General features: G+C 49.1%; 1 protein-coding gene across 2 annotated transcripts in view; it reads left to right on the top strand.

Moving 5' to 3' along the window:
• TMEM132E (transmembrane protein 132E) overlaps positions 1-17,890 on the top strand; it is a 167,269-nt gene that overhangs the window by 45,673 nt on the left and 103,706 nt on the right. For both annotated transcript variants that reach the window (XM_072978336.2, XM_020803964.3), the window contains one exon: positions 16,542-16,674. In XM_072978336.2, the coding sequence (XP_072834437.2) occupies positions 16,611-16,674 (64 nt within the window). In that variant the 5' untranslated portion in view covers positions 16,542-16,610. The remainder of the gene's footprint in view (positions 1-16,541; positions 16,675-17,890) is intronic.

The following is a 17,890-nucleotide window of genomic DNA, read 5'->3' as shown; positions in this document are numbered from 1 at the left end:
ATTTTGTTGCCTGAGCTGATGCAGCGGCCGAAAAGGCTAATGCCATACCAGGTTCAGACAAGATCAAGGTGTTTAATAATCATTATGTCTCATCAAGTCAAGTCTGACATACAGGGTTTTCCAAGTAGAGAATGCGCAGAATTGGTTTGGTGTTTCCTTTTTCCAGGGGGATTCTGGGGACTTACCATGCAGCTTGCCCAAGGCCCCCCAGGCTGGCTCTTCTCCCTGGAGAGACACAGTGGGGGAATCGAACTCCCCACCTCTGGCTGTTCAGCCAGATAACTAAACCACCGAGCTATCCATCCAGCTAGGGGCTAGGCTTACATTATTCCACGTTAGTCAGATCTCTCCCCTGGTGTCCCCCGTCCAGTTCTGGGCAGCCCTGTTGAGGAAGGGTCTCAAGATGCTGGAACACGTCTGGAGGAAGATGACCGAGATGGTAAAAGGTCGAGGAAGCTAGATTCTGAGAGGTGGTTGAAGAAGCTGAGTTGGTTTACTGTGGAGAAGGAAAGATGGAGAAGTCACTGGAGAGTCATCTTCATATATCTGAAGGTCTGCCACAGGGAAGGAGGAACAAGGGTGTGCTTTTCTTTGTAGCTCCAGAAGGCTGGCTGGATAGCTCTGTGGGTTGGAGCATCTGACGGTGGGACCAGAGGTTGGAAGCTCGATTCCCCACTGTGCCACCTCTGAGAAACATCAGCCCGTGTGGCTTTGGGCAAACCACACAGTCCTAGAGCACCCCCCAGAAGAGAGGAATTATGATTGAAACTAGCTGGATAGCTCAGTGGTTTAGATATCTGGCTGCAGAGACAGAGGTTGGGAGTTTGATTTCCCCCACTCTGTCTCGCCAGAGAGAAGAGCCAGCCTGGGTAGCCTTGGGCAAGGTGCAGAGTCCCAGGGATTCACACACACCCCCAAGAAGAAAGGAATAGGAAATCATTCTATACTGTACCTGGAACATCCTGAAAAGGGGTCGCCATAAGCCAGAACTGATTTGATGGTGCATGATGATTATTAAAAGGCAAAAGCTTTTTTTTTTTTTTTGCAAAGGAGATTTCAAGTTACAAGAAGGAGATTTCAACCAACCACTAGGAAAAATATGTCTGATGAGAAAGGCAGAGAATTGTCCCTGACGGCAGTGGCTGACTCCTCTATGGAGACTTTTGAAGAGAGGTTGAATGAGTATATTTCAGCAATACTCTAGCTGTGGGCTTCCTGCATCGTCAGGGGCTAGACTAGATGACCTTCAGAGTCAGCTCCACCTCGGCCGTTCTCTGACTGTACGTAGAGGTTGGCCTCAGGTTCCATTTTGGGTGAAAGGAAAGACATGAAGTCAATAGATTTCCATTCCAGGAACAGAAGCCGGTGGGATACGTAGCTGAATCTTTCTTGAACCCTTAGTAGATCTGCCCCCAAGGGTACGTGGCTGTTTCCTCATCTATCATATCTGCCCAGCTTCTGCCACCCGAGGTGAACCACTTTCCTCTGCTTTGTGGTGGAGTTGGCCCTGATCCGGACCAGCGCTCCCTCCTCAGAGCATGGCTTTAGAATGGAAAAGGGCGGCGCTGGAGGGCAGAAGGGTCCTCTCGGCGCAGATCAGTGGCCCACGAAGCCCACCCTCCCGACACTGCCTGATCGGTGGCGATAAACCTCCACAGTTCTGTGCTTAATAATCGCCAGGAATTTACTTAACGTACAAGAACAGCCAGCAATAAATCCCTGTTAAATACCCAGCGGGGGAAAACTGGCGTCAAAATTGTTTGAAGATTTGAACAAATAGGATAATAGAAAAACTGGCAACGAGAGGCTCGTTAATCGGGGAGCCCAGTGGGATGGAAAGGTGCTACACAATCTGGGGAGCCTTGTAACACAAGTTTGTGTGTGTGTGTATTTTGGTTGGTTTGTTTGTTTTTTTGCTGCCCCAACCCAGTTTCCTGGGATCGCCAGCCTCCTGCGTCGTGATCTCCAAATGTGGTAGAGTCCTTGCGAGGTGGTAGAAGGGGCTGTATCACTTTTTCTGGCCAGGGAAAAGGGGGTGCTTCAGCGTCTTCCAAAACCTGTATTGTTGATGGAATTGGCCTGATTCAGACCGATTTGTGGGCGCACCAGATCCAAGTGGAATGGCTGGATTCGGTTCTCGGATCATGCACCGTGAACTTATAGATTGATTTGCGTTGAGGGCAGAAGTCAAACTGAATGGGACAGGAATTGCTTTACTCTGCAGTTGCTTTTATTTTTTATGGGGGGGGGAACGGCATGGAATTTTAAAAGCATCAAGTATTCAAGCCCCTGAAGCGAGGTGTCTGAAACTGGGCAGATTAATTCCCTTATTTCAGGATCCTTCAGAGTTTCTGTTGTTGTGGAGACCACTTCAAAAGTAAATCAGTTACAGCCGTTTTGGCTTTCTAGTGCACCTCTGTGGAAAATCAGTGATCTGAATTAACAAATTAACCTTGATCTGGACAAGGCCCTTTTTGTGTTGATTTTGCTCCAGGAGATAAACAAGGCTATTCCTTTTTTACCAACCCCTGGAAATTTGGGTGGTGATCATTTATGCATGAATGCAAACATTCCTTCGCACCAAAATCTAGCCGGTTAAACTGACGGCCGGGCTGCGCCCATTGGGGACAGATGACTCTAATGTTGCAGGGTGGCTGGGTGGCGTTTTAATCCATTCCGGGTTTTAGGCCGAACTTCACAGCGGCGGTTCAGAACTCGACCCACCAAACAGGGCTTAGCCCCTTGGAGAGCTCCTTGAATATTTGAACCAAAGCTCACATCAAAGTCTCCACCCCTGGGGATGTGAAGTCATCACCACCCACTAGCTACATCTCTTCTCCCTGAGCTATTAGGTTTCTACAGGCAGAGATATACAGTATATGGGCCATTAAGTGCTATTAGCTTTGCAAAAGACCCACTCCTGTTAGAGAGCCAAGCTGCACCAACTGGTTTATGGATGGAGGTCAGCACTGCTGCCTGCAGTTTTGAACTCTCCATGAGGAGGTCCAGGGCTGCGTGGTCTTTCTTGATGAGTGCCTGAATTTCGACGCATGCACCCTGCCGACTGAGTTGTGGGTTCTCCCTCTGGATCTTTCCAAGCCGACTGGCTAGACAGTGTTTTGATTAGATTCTGGAAAGGGATGTGGGGAAGGGCATATTTTATTCAAGATCTGAGAAACCCAAAGCAAGTAGCATCCGAACCTTACAAGAATGCCAATGAATTCCCCCGATGCCGACACAACGCCAGCGAAAGCACAGCTCATTCTTGTTTTTTTGGAGATTTATGGCCGGGAGCCTCAGGCCGAGGGTCCTAAACCAGCTTTCAATTCATCAGCAGGATGAAAACATGTCAGAGCAGCCACAGACTGCCTTTCTTTAAAGAGCAACAAGGAGGATGGGTATGCGAGTTGTTGTTTTCACAGTATATCTTCCAGAATTCCCCTCTTTTGCCCCCCCCCGCCGGGAAGATCTGGGAACCATCAGCCAACAACCCAGACCTGCAGGTTTCTAGTAATGATGATCGTGATGGTGCGGAGGAGAAAGGCGGTGATGATGGTTCCCCACGGTGCCTTGTTGTCAAGGGCTGGATCCGGATGATCTGTGGAAGCCCCCTCCCGCTCTGAAATGACACTTTACCTTTACGGCCTTCCTTTCCATTCAACGCGGACTCAGATCGGCTAACAAACTGTCGGAAGGGCAAATGAAAAGCCAATTAAATGAAAGAATAAAAACGGATTGGCCCCGCTGGATCAGCCACGGTGGGATCGCCAAAGCAATCGAAAGCACCAGGGTGCCATTTCCAGCATGGGATGGAAGGGGTTAAATCAAACTAGCCACATGGGCTAGCTAAAAGGGGGTGCCTGTCCATGGTTAGAACCATTGGAAAGCCCAGCTTTTGAAGAGAGCCACCTCGTTGTCTTTTTCTGAAACGCCATGAGAACAGATCGAGACAGTGAGCGTGAAATCTGCTCCCGCGCCTTCACCAGGAAAGCTTTCGCTAGTGCTTTTATGCAGCAGTTCCCCTGTATCTGCGGGATCAGTATCCGCTGATTCACTTGTCCATGATTTGAAAATATTAAAAGACAAATCATATCAATATATATTTCTAAAGCTGAAGTTGCCAGAACTGGCCACTAGGGGGAGCCAGAGGCCATGCTGTGTATATACCATTCTCCATTAAAATAGTGTTCTCCATTATCCACGGTTTTCAGCATCCGCGGGGGACTTGGAACCGATCTCCTGCGGGTACAGGAGGGTCCTACTGCACTAAAGGAAGTATTTCCTGGAGATTTTAACAGACAGATGGGTTCATACCATGTTCAGCCAGTCTCCTAGGAACCTGGGCCATGGCCCATTTAAGACTTCTTTGACCAGAAAAGTAATTAGCATCCAACAGTGTTGGGCTGATATGATCTCAGTAATGGCCACCAGTTAGCAGCTTTGGTAGTTTAGGCTTTTTTCCAGACAAAGCATTTCTTCTGCCTTGTTTTCCTTCCTGTTTCGGCTTCTCACTGAGGAAGAATAAGGAGATGTACTGGGAGTTGTGTCATAAGAGTAAAGAACTCTTGCAGTCTAGCGCTAAAGTGTTTCAGCGCTATATGTACACTCATCAGCGTCCAGTAAATGTGTGCTGTTGGGGGCCACCATTGATGCATGCTTCCCGGGGCCTTATTTTTTTTTAAATTTTCGTTTCTTGGTTCTCGTGACGCATTTGTGCTAAAACGCCTGGAAAGCACTATAGCGCTAAACCGTCCCCCTTCCCCTGCCCAAGCAATAAATCTTTCCTGTGGGAGGGAAGAAAAGAACTCAAGTTAAAAGGGAACAGAGTGAGATAAGAGAAACGTTTAGGAGAAAATTTGGTGAGATCAACCCAGTCTTTTAAGCTGGGGGAAAAAAATGTACATGTTGAGGGAGCCCTGCATTGCTTCCTATTAGCCTTCGCTGTGCTGCTGAATCTTGCTGACTGCAGACTTCACAGTTATGTACATTTCTAAGAATGACCCGCAGTGACTTACATTTACTCTGATCCACTGCTGGGGTCATCTGATGTTATTAAGCACATTATTTCTGACACAGGCAGTAATAAGCACACACTAGCCCACGCTGTGGAGGTGCTCCCGCCGCTACAGACATAAGAATCGCTCTCAGGGAAAAAAAAAAGGTCTTTGCTGCAGGCTGAGCGGGACTCAAACCCGGGGCGGATGGAGCGGTCTCCCCAGCTGAGTGCTGCTGCCTGGCCTCTGTCCAGGACCCTCGGGAAGAGTCTTGTCTAGTGTGACTAATGCTGCTGCTTTGGCAGGAACTGCCGGCGGATGGAGGCAGAGTCGCCGGGCCCGTTTGTGAGATGCGCCCCCCCCCTCGCCATGCACCAGCAGGCTGGTCGGCCCTCATCCGGGCGGTTTGGAGGCGGGGGCCATGGTGGTGGGCCGCTTGGAAGGGAACCACTGGCAGATAAATGTTCTGGTCCTCCTGTACAAGCAGCATAAATCCTGCAGGAAGCCTCCAGCTGTTCCTGAATATTTAACACCCACCCACCCACTATTATCAATAGCTTCCAAATTAAAGCCATTTTGGGGGGCCTGATCCATGCCATGTCCTGGATGTGGATGGATTTGTAAGTGATTTTAGTTAAAAAACCATAACTTCTCTGTTTTTGTTGTTTTTTTTGCGGTGATGCACGGAACCTGCAAACATGATGGTTCTTAAAGAGAGAGATTTAGCTTCTGAGTTTCAGACAGCAGTCTATCTTTAAGGCACTGTTAATTTGCTTTTTTGTTATAAAGGGAAAAATTAAGCCTGAACCAGGCCGGTTTGGGCCCCTGCTGAATCCAGGAGACATGCCTAAAGGTCAATTGCATACTTCATCCAGAGCTTGGAAATTATTCTTTAAAGAAAAACAACCTACAATTGTTACTCCCAGAATCTTCAGCTTTTAAAAGCGGTGATGATTCTCACAGGCGAGTTCTGCTCCCAGTGGCCTGGCATGATGGGCTTTGTAGTTTTCAAGCCGCAACCGTGTTAACCCTAGCCTTTCACACCTGCCTGTTTGGGCGTTTTGTTGAAAGTCCCTTAATGGAGAAAGGCTAAAATATCACAAGAATGTCATCGACGGGAGGAAAAGAGAAGCCAAAATGTTTTAAGACTACAGATCTTTCAGGGCAAATATCGACACAGAGGCAGATTTAGGTACAGAGGGAACCTAGCTCTAGGTTTTGCCCCCCCCCCCTTTTAAAGCCAGTAATGAGTCTCCTCCTAACTCAGCTTTGGATCTGAGCGTGTTTTTCATGTTTGGCTTTTGACGCTCCTTAACTCTTTCTGGCTCCCTGGTGGTCCGTGGCTGGTTGTGATCTTTTATTTACTGCCTTTTAACTGGGTTACAGGCTCGGCGCAGTCTGGAGATCGGAAGGAATTTCAGAGTTTCATTTGTACTGTTGCTAAATAGCGTACTTTTATCACGAGTGCGTATGCGGGGAGCAAGATTTGCCTTGCCGGCCTGCCCCCACCATGGAGGCCGCGTTGATCACTGGGGGAACCGTGGCTAATCATTTTTGAAAGTGCACACCGAATATTGCGTCAGAGCGATGGAAGGGATGCGTGAGCGCAGGAGATGCTTGTATTCCGGGCTCGTTCCCCAAAGATAGACACGATCGTGGTTAAATTCGGATCAGAGGGAGTTTAGCAGAGCATCTGTACCCTCTAGCATGGCATCCGCTCTCTTGTCCCAGGGAGAGGTGACTAGTCAGGAAAGGGGGAAAACATGCTAAGAGACACTTCATCTTAGATCGGCAGAGCTGGAAGGGACCCCCTGGATCATCTAGTCCAGCCCCTTTTAGGGAGGCCCGTTGGAGGAATTGAACTTCCAACCTCTGGCTCTGGTTGGGATTTCCCTGCTCGTGACTTGTAATCTCTTTTTCAAAAATGTTTTGCCTTCTAATAATTATCATTGCCATCAAGTCAGTTCTGGTTTATGGGGACCCCTTTTCAGGATTCCAAGACTCAGAAACAGTTTCCCATTCTCTTCTTCTGGGGGGTGGTGGTATCCGTGCAACTCTGCAGCTGGCCCAAGGCCACCCAGGCTGGCTCTTCTCTCTTTGCTATTTTTTTTCCTTCCTAGACCAAAGTTTATGGTTTACCAGGGTATGCGTGCACACAGATGTTTCAGGAAGGCCTGGGCTTAATTTAATTGGCATTTTCAGTGCAACCGACAGATGATAAATCAACAATTGGGGAAGTCATCATACAGTCTGTGCAATTTACCGATCTGCATGAGGGACAACCAGGGTGATAAGAGGGGGCTGAGTAGGACTCAGGAGACCTGGGTTCAAATCCACACTCGGTTGTAGAAACTCACTAGGTGGACGATACTGGTGAAACCTTAAATATCTCACATACCTTGAAACCCCCACTAGGGTTGCCTTGAAAGTCACATGCGACTTGACAGGCCATAGCCCCTGCACATCCAGGAGGCAGAGATGCTCTTTTGTCAGCTTGATTGGAAAAAGGAAGGAGTAATAAGAGGGATTTGGGAAATAGGGGTTCCCCCCCCCAGCTTGACAGAGGCTCAGCCACTTTCCTCTGAGTCAACCCCACTCCTTCCTCTGATGGCCTCCGACGTCCACATTAAATGGAGGCTGCCGTGTTATTGTCGTTGGTGGTGATGGAGGATGATGGAGAAGGAGGAGAATGGAAGGTGATGCTTCTGTTCTTCCCTGGCGGACTTCACATCCCAAGAAAGATCTGGGGAAGCAAAAGTTCTCTGAGGTGTGAAATTGATAACAAAGATTTCAGCTGGTCTGGGAAACCTGAATGTCCCAAGGCTTCGGGTGCTTTGATACTCGGATTTCAGAGGAGAATTTCAGCAGAAAGAAGTTTCCTATAAAGTAGAGATAGAAAAAGGGTAGCTTTCCTTCCTTCCTTCCTTCTTTCCTTCCTTCCTTTCCTTTCTTTCCTACTCTCTCTGTCTCTCCCTTTTTCTCTTAAATTTATATACTGCCCCATTGGTGCAGTTCTGGGCGATTTGCAGCAATAAAAACACACAATCAGTCCAGTTAAACTAAAGACACACCAAGAATAGCAATAGACTCAAAGAGGCATAATCTGTAAATTTAAATGTGGAACTCATGACATATCAAAAAATCAAGCAGGGTTACAGTGTTCACCTCCCATCGTTCCTCACCACTAATAGGACTGCCAAAGGATCATGGGAGTTGTAGTCCACCCAAAGGGCAGTTCTTTGCTTCCCCCGGTATACTGGAAGCCAAAAACACACACGCCTGAGTGTGTTGAGTTGTGGATATTTTTCTGGAGAGCAGGATCGAACTGTAGGCGTTGAACCACCTTGTTGTTTTTATTCTCTCTCTGTGTGTATTCCCACAGCCGGAAATGGATTTCTCTGCCCTCCTGTTTGCTGTAGCTGTAGGGATTACAGAGGCTCAGGGACTAAACGCAGGTGAAGAATGGGCCAAGAGGTTACCGGCCTGGCCACACATCCAGAGCTTGGCGGGGATTAAACTGGGAGAGATTTCCGTCTTTGAAGCGAAACTCATTTGCAAACTCGGTCTGTGTGCATTCGAGCCGGTCTTTCCTTGCAGGTCAGCTAACGGTGTATCTCCTGCCCCGTCTCTTCTCTGGCCCTCCCTCGGATGCAAAAGCCCGCACAGGACGGGAAAAATCCAAAATTGGAGACAGGGCTTAGCAAGTGTGGAAGGGAGGTCTGGATTTCCTTGAGGGACCCCTGACAAGCTGATATCTCGGTGAATCGCCCCGTTTCTCCACTGTGTGTACAGGAGAAGACAGCTCCGGGTGAGCAGAATCTCAGAGGGAAGTTTCATTTTATCGTGTGTGTTGGTTTTAATGCCTAGGCACCCATATATTCGCCTTGTTTCCAGCTGGCAGTGGGACTCACAAGCTCAGCACAAACGCAGTTATGTGTGTGTCAGAGATTTCTTTAGAAGGAAATGGAGCTGATCTCCGTTGGTTATTCATCTCCCTGGTTCTTTCTCTTAGGAACGCGTCTTGTTCTTAATTATTCAAACTGGGCCTTCTGCCTTTGACCGTTTTTGGCCCCGAAATCTTGGGCATTGAGAAGGTATGGGTGTCCTGGACTTGGACTTGTTAACACCAGCAGCTACAAATCACGTTGTGGCACTTAGGGCCAGCTTAACTAACCATCAGAGTCCTGGCTATATTGTTGTTCACTTTGTGTATGGAGCGCACAGCCTCACAACGCTGGGAGGTGGAGGGAAAAGCTTGTACCATTGAGTGCTTCCCCTCAGCATAACATTATGCACAGAAAGAAGCGTAGCGTGGAAGATGACGGGCTTCAGTGTTGATGTGCCCCGGGTTTTAGTCTGAACTTTACAAGAGCTGTCCAAGGGACTGGGTAAGTTGGGGGGGAGCCCTGGGTGTTTCCAGCAATGTTCAGACCTGCATCGGGAGCGGATTCAGTGCTTCCTCTCCACAACTGCGGCCACCCAGCCTCCATGACCTGGATTCCTTTTTTTGTGGGGGATGAATTCAGCCTGATGGGCCACCATCAAAAGTGGCCGAACCCCCCCTAGATCCAGGGAGGATGGGGGAGAAACCAGGTTGTCTTGGTTTGTACACCTCTAGTCCCATGAATGCTGCTCCAAACAGGTAGACCTCTCTGATCCTGCACCAATTGCATGATAGACAATGAGAAACAGTGCTGCTTCACATGCTTGTGGGTCCCCCCCCCTGTATTTTTTTGAAGGAAGGAGAGATTTTCTGGAGGAAGGGCACAGGGCCTCTGAGCATGAACAGAGTGCCTTGGCTGTCCTTACTGAGCAGCTGCTGCAAACCAACTGGGGCCGTTTCTAGCCTGCAGAGGGTACAAATTCTGGCATGTTTTTCCGCTCTGATGCAGCTGCTTTTTTAGAATTAAGCCTCCTCTTGTCTTCCTCCTTGCTCCCTCCTGCGTGCCCTGCAGCTATCCTGATGCGGATCACACAGGAGAGGAAAAACACAAAGCCTTGGAGGGCAAGACAACAATGAGAAGAACAGTCGATCCGCTCCGGGGTGACACGGTTCTCTTCCCAAGAAACAAGGGAGGAAGTCTCAGAGAATCAAAGGAATTTTATGTTATTTTATTTGCAAACAGGATCGTCCTAAATTTTGTAAAGGAGATGAGATTCTGGGGAATTCTTTGGCTGCTGCTGCACATGTGTGTGTGTGTGTGTGTGTTGTTCCCCGGTGTGTAGGCCCAAGTCTCTGTCAACTCTTAGAGTATCCCCATCTTCCACAACCTGGAGACAAAAAACAGGCTTGTCCCGGACATTCCCTGCGCCTGAAATTCATGCCTTTGCTGAACGATGAGGTCAAACGATTGTTTCCAAACCCAGACGCCCCCTGAGGACCACCAGGACAAGCAGAGAGGATGATTCGCCACCTTCTGGGGGGGGGGTGTATCGATCAGCAGAACCCTGGAGCCAGGTGGCTACTTGGATCCGTTGCCATTTTGAAAAGCGCTCCAGTTCTGCGCAAAAGGGCGTCTCAGTTGACCGAGAGGGTGGCTTCCTCCTCCGCTTTTCATCCAGAAAGGTCCCAAAATTGGCTTGTGTCCCATCAGTCACAAACAGAACAGCTCCTGCCTGTGGATGTAAAAATCTCAAAGGTATTAACGCGAGAGGAAAATGCGAAGAGGAGGGCAGAGGAAAATGAAAGGTCCCTGTTCTTCAGCCAGGGAATTCTGCGTGAAGAGCTGGACAAGATCCTGTTAATAGGCATAAGCGTTCAGAGAGAGCCTTGAGGACAGTTGTATCAACATCCTGCATTGCAAGGAGCTCTCCCTGATCTCGGTCTGGCCTGTTATTATTAGTCGTGGACTGGAATTTTTTTCTCCTTGTGGCTCCGAATGATTTCAGCAGGTCTAGCAAAAGACATACAGTTAGCTGAGTCAGCTGAGTTAACTTTCTGCTTGTCCTGGATTTCGCTCCAGAGTAAATGTGAGGGCGACATCCCTTTGTCTCCCTTAGGATGAAATGTTCCTCAGTAGCTACCACACACATGTTCGAAGCCAATATCTGAATAATAGATGTTGTGGGCCGAAAACAGAAATATAAAGAAAAGCCAGGGGAATGACTCTGGCCTTGACAGTACGGACAGGGAGGGAGGGTAACTCTCAGGGGTTTTGACAAGACCTCCGTAAACGGCTTGTGTGAAGTTCGGAATAAAACCAGGAGTGTGTTCATGGCCGCTGCTAGCCCAGCGTTGTCAGCGCCTCCTTTGAAGTTTTGGGTGCCCCACCTTCCATAGATGAATCGGGGCAGTTAACCTCCAAAATAAGATGAGATTGGCTTGTTCAAAATGATACTTTCTGCCCCACCTGGTCTGCTAGTGCGCTTTTTTTTGGGGGGGGGGCACATCCGATTGCCAATGCAAACCGAAGGGTGGTGAACTAGGTGCCTCTTTGGTGTGATTTTCTATTTGTGGCTCCCTTTCGTCGCCCAGGTATTGACTTTCCAGCGTTTGCTGGATGCCTCGAACTGTGAGCCGACAGAAAGCCGATTGGGTGTGAAAAGGGGCTGCTTTTTTTTTTTTTTTGGAAGCTTTTAAGCCGCTTTCCCGTGTTCACTGAGCAGGGATGTGTCTTGTTCCGTGGAGGCCTGATTGAGTGTGAATTTCACACCCACACCTTTCCGGCATTCAGCCGGTTGAGAAAGAAGCCGGCGGGGTTTTCTCTCCAAGGTCAGTCTTGGAGGACATCGCTGGAGGTTGGGATCCGTCCCTCCCTTCACCTGGGCTGCCTGTCCGAAGCGATCGTGGGGATGCAGGGCAAGCCCAATAGATCTTGCTGCCCGAGGCAGGAACAGCACACAAGAGTCCCCTCCCGGCCTCCCCTTCCTCCATTGAAGAGCAAAGAGTCCAGAGCCGGCCAAATTATTTTGGCAACCAGGGTGGAAAATTCCCCCGGCTCCCTTCCCCATTACTTTTGACACCAACTGTTCATTCAGGGTAATTTAAAAAGTCCCTTCTCTTCTGTGGTTGGCACCCGTGACTCTGATTTTGAGTGTGGGGATGGATCCGGATTTTAGCCCAAACTTTAAAGGAGTGATCCAAGGGTCTGGGCCCCGTCTCCCCCTCACCCTCAGGTTCAGCCCCCTTGGAGAGCGCCCGTGAAGTTCAGTCTAAAACCAGGAGTGGACTCACCACCCCTGCTGAAATCGGAGCCGGCAGCACTTCCTGGGGGGTGGTTCCCCCCCCCCCTGAATCGGTCACCGGAGGCGTTTAGCTTTCTCTGCTTCATGTTAGAGCCGGCCCCGTGGGAGAGAGAAGGGGTCAAGTCCCCTGGCTGACATTTCAGCTGGCCTCTAGCGGGAAAGAGTTGGGAACAAAGGCCAGGTCTTAAAGTGCTTTCACAATCTGTATCCCCTTCTCAAGCTGGCCGTGCCATGCAGCCAGCCCCGAACTTTTGGCTGGGAAGACAGTTTAAGCAGCAGGGGGTGGGGAGGGCGGGCGGGCGAGCAGGCGGTGGGGCAGGTTGCTGCGAGTTGAAACACAACGGTCCATCTGCTCCTTAAGGAGTCTCCAGGTGCTTTGGACCTTTCCAGAGGCAACCTGTTTTGCAGGCCATTCTTTTAGTTCATTCTTTTATTTTTTCAATTGTTACTTTATTTTGCTAAGCATAGCCACCATGGGGAAGGGTCTGCATCGGTCCGTCACTTGTTCAGGTTCATGTTAGGTGCACAGCCTGGAGAAGCTCACCCTCTCTCTTTCTCTCTCTGGATTGAGGATTCTGGGATCTGTAGTTGCAAAGCCTTTCTGGGCAGTGCTTAAGTAACTCTTCTTTCATCCAGCAGTTAGGATGCTTTGGGGGAAGTGGACGACTTCTCAGCCTTGAGGGTGGACAATGGGGTCCGTTCATCCCTATTGCTTGCTCCATATTTTGGAAAACTTGCCCCCAAACCTAACTACAAACCTTATAATCCCCGCTCACTGGGACTCCCAGATTCCCTGATCAAGCTGTCTGGAGCTAAAGGAAGTTTCCCTTGTGATGCTTTTGACAAGCAGGTGGAGCCCGCTTTTCTTAAAGAAGTCTACCTGATTCTTGGGCTAAATGGCTCCATGATTCTCTCTCTCTCTTGTACACAGAAGCTTCTGAAAGGCTTCTGGGCAGTGGCGGTGGCTGCAGAGGCGACACAGGATCCCCTTTGGGTCTGATCCTGGCCAAGAAGGAAGGAGACGATCCTGCAATGTGTGTGTATGTGTTGTATGTGGGGGGTTTTCCAGGGTGGTGGTGCTGTGTCCCTCCATTGCCAGGAAAAGGGGGTGCCTCTCTGAGCTGATATTTGCAAACAGTCGTCTGGTGAGAGGAGGCTGGAGGGGGATAATGACGCCATCCGCCAGATGGCTGGCGTGCCTGCAGGGCTGGTGGGAGGACTGGGTTGGGGGGGGGAGAGAGAGAAGTGGCAGAAGGCCCCACTTCCTCCTCCCACGCGCCCACCCTTGTGGGTAGAGGGGTGCATTTGTGGGGACTCCCTGGCAAGGGCCTTTGGCAGACGGCCACCTTTTGCTGGGGGGCTGGGGGGATGGCGGTTTCTTCCTTCTGATTTTTTTGTGCCAAGCGGAGGCTCGGTAGCGCTTGAAAACATATTGGCTATGATTCCCAATTGCCTTGAAGCCAGCCTGGCTGGGGGATTTTGGAAGTTGTAGTGGGAAAAAAAAACAAGAGAGAGAGAGAGTACAATGAAGAAATTGAAATAAGAGATTTTGTGTCGCTTCATTCAGTCATCAACCCTAATGGAGACGGAAGCCAAGAGATCAGGCGAAGATGGAGAGTCGGAAGGGCAGCCATGAAGGAACTAGAAAAGATCATCAGGTGTAAGGAGATGACCCTGGAGACCGAGACGAAGACCATCCGCACTCTTATCTTTCTGATCATCACGTAGGGGTGCGAAAGCTGGACAGGGAAGAAAGAGGACAGGAGAAAAATGGATTGATTTGAAACGTGGTGCTGAAGGAGAGCTTTGTGGGGATGCCGGATGGCCAGAAAGATGAACAAGTGGGTCCTGGATCAAATCAAGCCTGAACACTCTCTGGAGGCAAATATGTTGAAACGTAGGCTGTCTTACTTCGGGCACCTCATGAGAAGACCAGATTCTCTAGAAAAGACCATCATTCTGGGGATGGTGGAAGGCAGCAGGAGAAGAGGAAGACCCAATACGAGATGGAACGACTCCCTAAAGGAAGCCACAAGCTCGAGTCTGCAGGGCGGTTGAGGACGGGGCCTTTTGGGGATCACTGATTCATAGGTTTCCCATAAGTCGAAGGTGGACTTGACAGCGCTTAACAACAACACAAATCTGGGGTCTGTGACAGTGTAGATTTTTCAGTTTGAATGTCGGCCAGCAGGAATTTAGTAAAAGCTCTGAGCCTAAAAGGGACGTGGGTGGCGCTGCGGGTTAAACCGCAGAAGCCTCTGAGCTGCAAGGTCGGAAGACCACCAGTCGTAAAACGAATCCACGAGATGGAGGGAGCTCCTGTCCCTTGTCCCAGCTCCTGCCAACCTAGCGGTTCAAAAGCATGTAAATACGAGTAGATAAATAGGTACCACCTTGGTGGGAAGGTCACGGCGTTCCGTGTCTAGTCGCGCTGGCCACGTGACCACGGAAATGGTCTTTGGACAAACGCTGGCTCTACGGCTTGGAGACGGGGATGAGCACCGCGCCCTAGAGTCGGACACGACTGGACTTAATGTCAAGGGGAACCTTTACTTTTACCTGAGCCTAAAAGACTACAGAGGGTCATGACTTAAAACCTGACAGATGAGCTAGAAATGCGTAGTGCCTTCAAAGAAATAGACAGAGTCTCGGGATGTTTCCCCAAGTTGGAGACGTTTGAGAGATGATACTAGAGCTTTATCCTTCTCCGGCCTTACAACAGCCCTGTGAGGGAGGCTGACCTGAGTGGTAGTGACTTGTCGATGAGGAGTGTTTGTGTGTGTGTGTGTAAAACTTTGCTTCATAAGGGCAGCATCTGTGGCCGTTTCTGCTGCTCCTCACGTTATCCTCCCTACACCTCTACGAGGTAGATCATACTGAAGGAGAATGTCTGAGGCCGGTGTTTCCAGCTTCACAAGAGCACGCAAGTCCCTTCTGGCCTTTGGTCCCAACTTGTCCCCAAATAAGTCCATCCCCTGGGGCAGGGCCTTTAAAAGTTTGGATGAAAACCCGGAGCGGATGCATCGTTCCTGCAGAGTTGCAGTCTCTCGTCTCAGCCATTTTCTCCCTCCTCCTCTCATCCTGACCTACCTCACAAGGGTGTAAGGAAGATTAAGGGCAGGGCGACCGTAGACGTGCCCGACAAGCGTCATGCCAAACAGCCAGGCCACGATATACACCACCGAGGTTTGCTGCTCACCTCTGTGTGTTCACTCGTGACTCTGCACCAGTTTCTTAGGTCACGGGGTTGTCTTAGTGGCAGGACATGCATAGAGGGTTGAGGAGATGTCCGGATTTGTGCAACTGCCTTCCCTGTGGACCACCCGGTCTGTCTCAAGAGGTGCTTAAACCTTGGCCCTTTTGAGGCAAACCTGACCCAGCTCATGTTCCAAGTAATGCTTTGCGATTTGATCTCGGTTGCATTGCTGTCTTTTAAAAGTCCCACTCTGTATTTGGGATGCGATTTCCGCCTGCAGGGCCATCTCCTCTGAAGCTTCTGCGCCAGCCCCCTGCCCCCCCCTCCGGAAACCGTGGGGCGGCTCCTTCCTTTGTCTCCGTCTGTCCCGGCAGCTGTCAAACCACCAGACATCAATAACATCAAGATCTGAGGGCGGGTGCCTCCCCGTGTGTGCGTGCAACAGTCGTTTCTTGGGGCGGGGGAAATAAAAATCATCAAGCTCCTCTCTCTTAAGGCTGCCAGGAAGCGGCCAAAGAGAAAATAGGCTAAAAAAGGAAAAATGGAATGAGGTCCCGGCAGCAAAATTGAAAATTGCACAAAATTCCAGCCACTTCTCCCAGGCTGGAAAATCACATTTTCTGGGTGAGGGTAGACAGAGGGACTGATTGTGGTGGATTAGGTAACCAGAAAGACAGACTTTTGGTTTGAATCTCTAGTCAGCTTGGAAGGCTGCTGGAGAACCTCAAGATAATCATGCTTTCTCATTCCAACTTCTTTTCGGTCTTATCCAGAGGGAGGACCTGTTCTCTATGATGTGTCTGATCGAATACTGGTGTTTTTCAATGTTTTCCCTTTCCCACCATCTGCCTAATAGTCACCGTGTCTTGGATTGGTGAAGTGACAAAATCTGTGACTTTCTGTGGTTTTTGGAACCGGTCGAATGCATGGTTTATTTTTTACCTTCCTTTGTTCCAGGAGCTGGAGTTTAGCGCTATGGTACTTACCAGCTGGAGAGTCACGTCCGGGTGAGAGCTTCTCAGTCAGAAGCCTTCAAATAAGACTCAAAATTATTTAAACAAACAAATGAACAAGCTCCAGCAAAGAAGCGCCGACAGGAAGCTTGTTATTTATTTTTTAGAAAAATATTTCTTAAAGAAAACTCCTTTCTTGTGTCTTTCTTACAGAGAAGTGAGTTGGTGGGACACAAATCCAGATAGACTGCCCCCGCATTGGGTGCTAGCTGACAGAGAGAGATGTGGGAACAAGTGGAAGAATCAGGAAGACCTCTGCACATGCTCAAAGAACCCTTCTTTTGCAGTAAGTAACAACAAGACAGAATTTGTTGCTTGATAACAGACCAGCTGCTGAAGAAGGGGCTTTTAACAAATTGGTTTTATATGCTTTTATTGATGGGCACGATACCATAATCTCTCGAGACTGAAGGATGCCTATTCCTGTTCCTGATGGATTTTTAAGATGCTTCCAAATTCAGCTGTATTTTACTGATATAATTGGTTTTCCTGTGTTTTAAACTTTGAATTCAACATATTTTAGTAAAAATAACTTGCTTCCTTGCATCTGATCATTACGGCCTCTCTCCGGTTTTCAGTTTCAGCTGGAGTAGACCTGTCGAATCCATGAGAATTCGCTGGGTCAGTCCCGGTGTACTTTCTTCTGATCGACTGGATCAACTCCACAGTTGGAGCTACCAATCGGATTTACACCTCTGACTTTTGGTCCAGCTTTGGCAGTGCTTTAAAAAAAATATCCAGGCATTTAAAATTGTTAAGTCGGTACCTGGGATTGAATTGTGTGGTGCTGCAGCATTAGGAGATATCAGGAAAGCCATAATGAGGTGGTGAGCTCCGTCGCTTAGCGCACTCTACCTGCAGGAGAAGATGAACTTTGTGTCCAGGGGCTTTTGAGGTGTCTGAACTGAAAATTTTGTGGTTAGCCTAAACCCGGAGCAGATGAACCCCGGGTGACAAGAACAGGGAACCCAATGCTTCTGGAGGGACCCTTAATATGATTTCCCTCCCTCTTCCCATTAGGGAACAGGCCAAGCATGTGTGTGTTTACCGGCCCTTAAAAGGGTCAAGACGATCCCACAACCTCGCTCTTATCCAAACTCATTTTCCCCTGGCCAAACTCCAGGCACTCGAAGGTGATTCAGGCCATAAAGTCCATTAATGAGGTTTTATTATGTCAGCAGGGAGATGGCAGGAGCTGGTTTCTGACGGCTGCTTGTCTTAGGCTGTTAAAATGTTGAGAGTTGTGTGTATTTTGTGTGTTTCTTCTCTCTCTGTGTAACCAGAGACACTTCCTTGCATTTTAACAAACCGTGCCCACTTAGAAGTCACCTACATAGAGCAAGAAAGCTTTTATAGTCCAAACCTAGCTCTGCCTCTTCCTCCTGGGAGCTGAAGCCCACGTACCTGTCTTTTCTCTCGCCCCTGTGTTATCATCACAACAACCTTATGAGGTAGGGCAGATTGAGAGAGAGAGAGGCCACTCTGTGATTTCAGTGGCTCTC

This window comes from Pogona vitticeps, chromosome 7, assembly GCF_051106095.1.
Source record: "Pogona vitticeps strain Pit_001003342236 chromosome 7, PviZW2.1, whole genome shotgun sequence".
NCBI classification, from domain to species: Eukaryota; Metazoa; Chordata; class Lepidosauria; order Squamata; family Agamidae; genus Pogona; species Pogona vitticeps.
The sequence above is the reverse complement of the archived record's forward strand: the minus strand, read 5'-3'. Positions and strand labels throughout refer to the sequence as shown.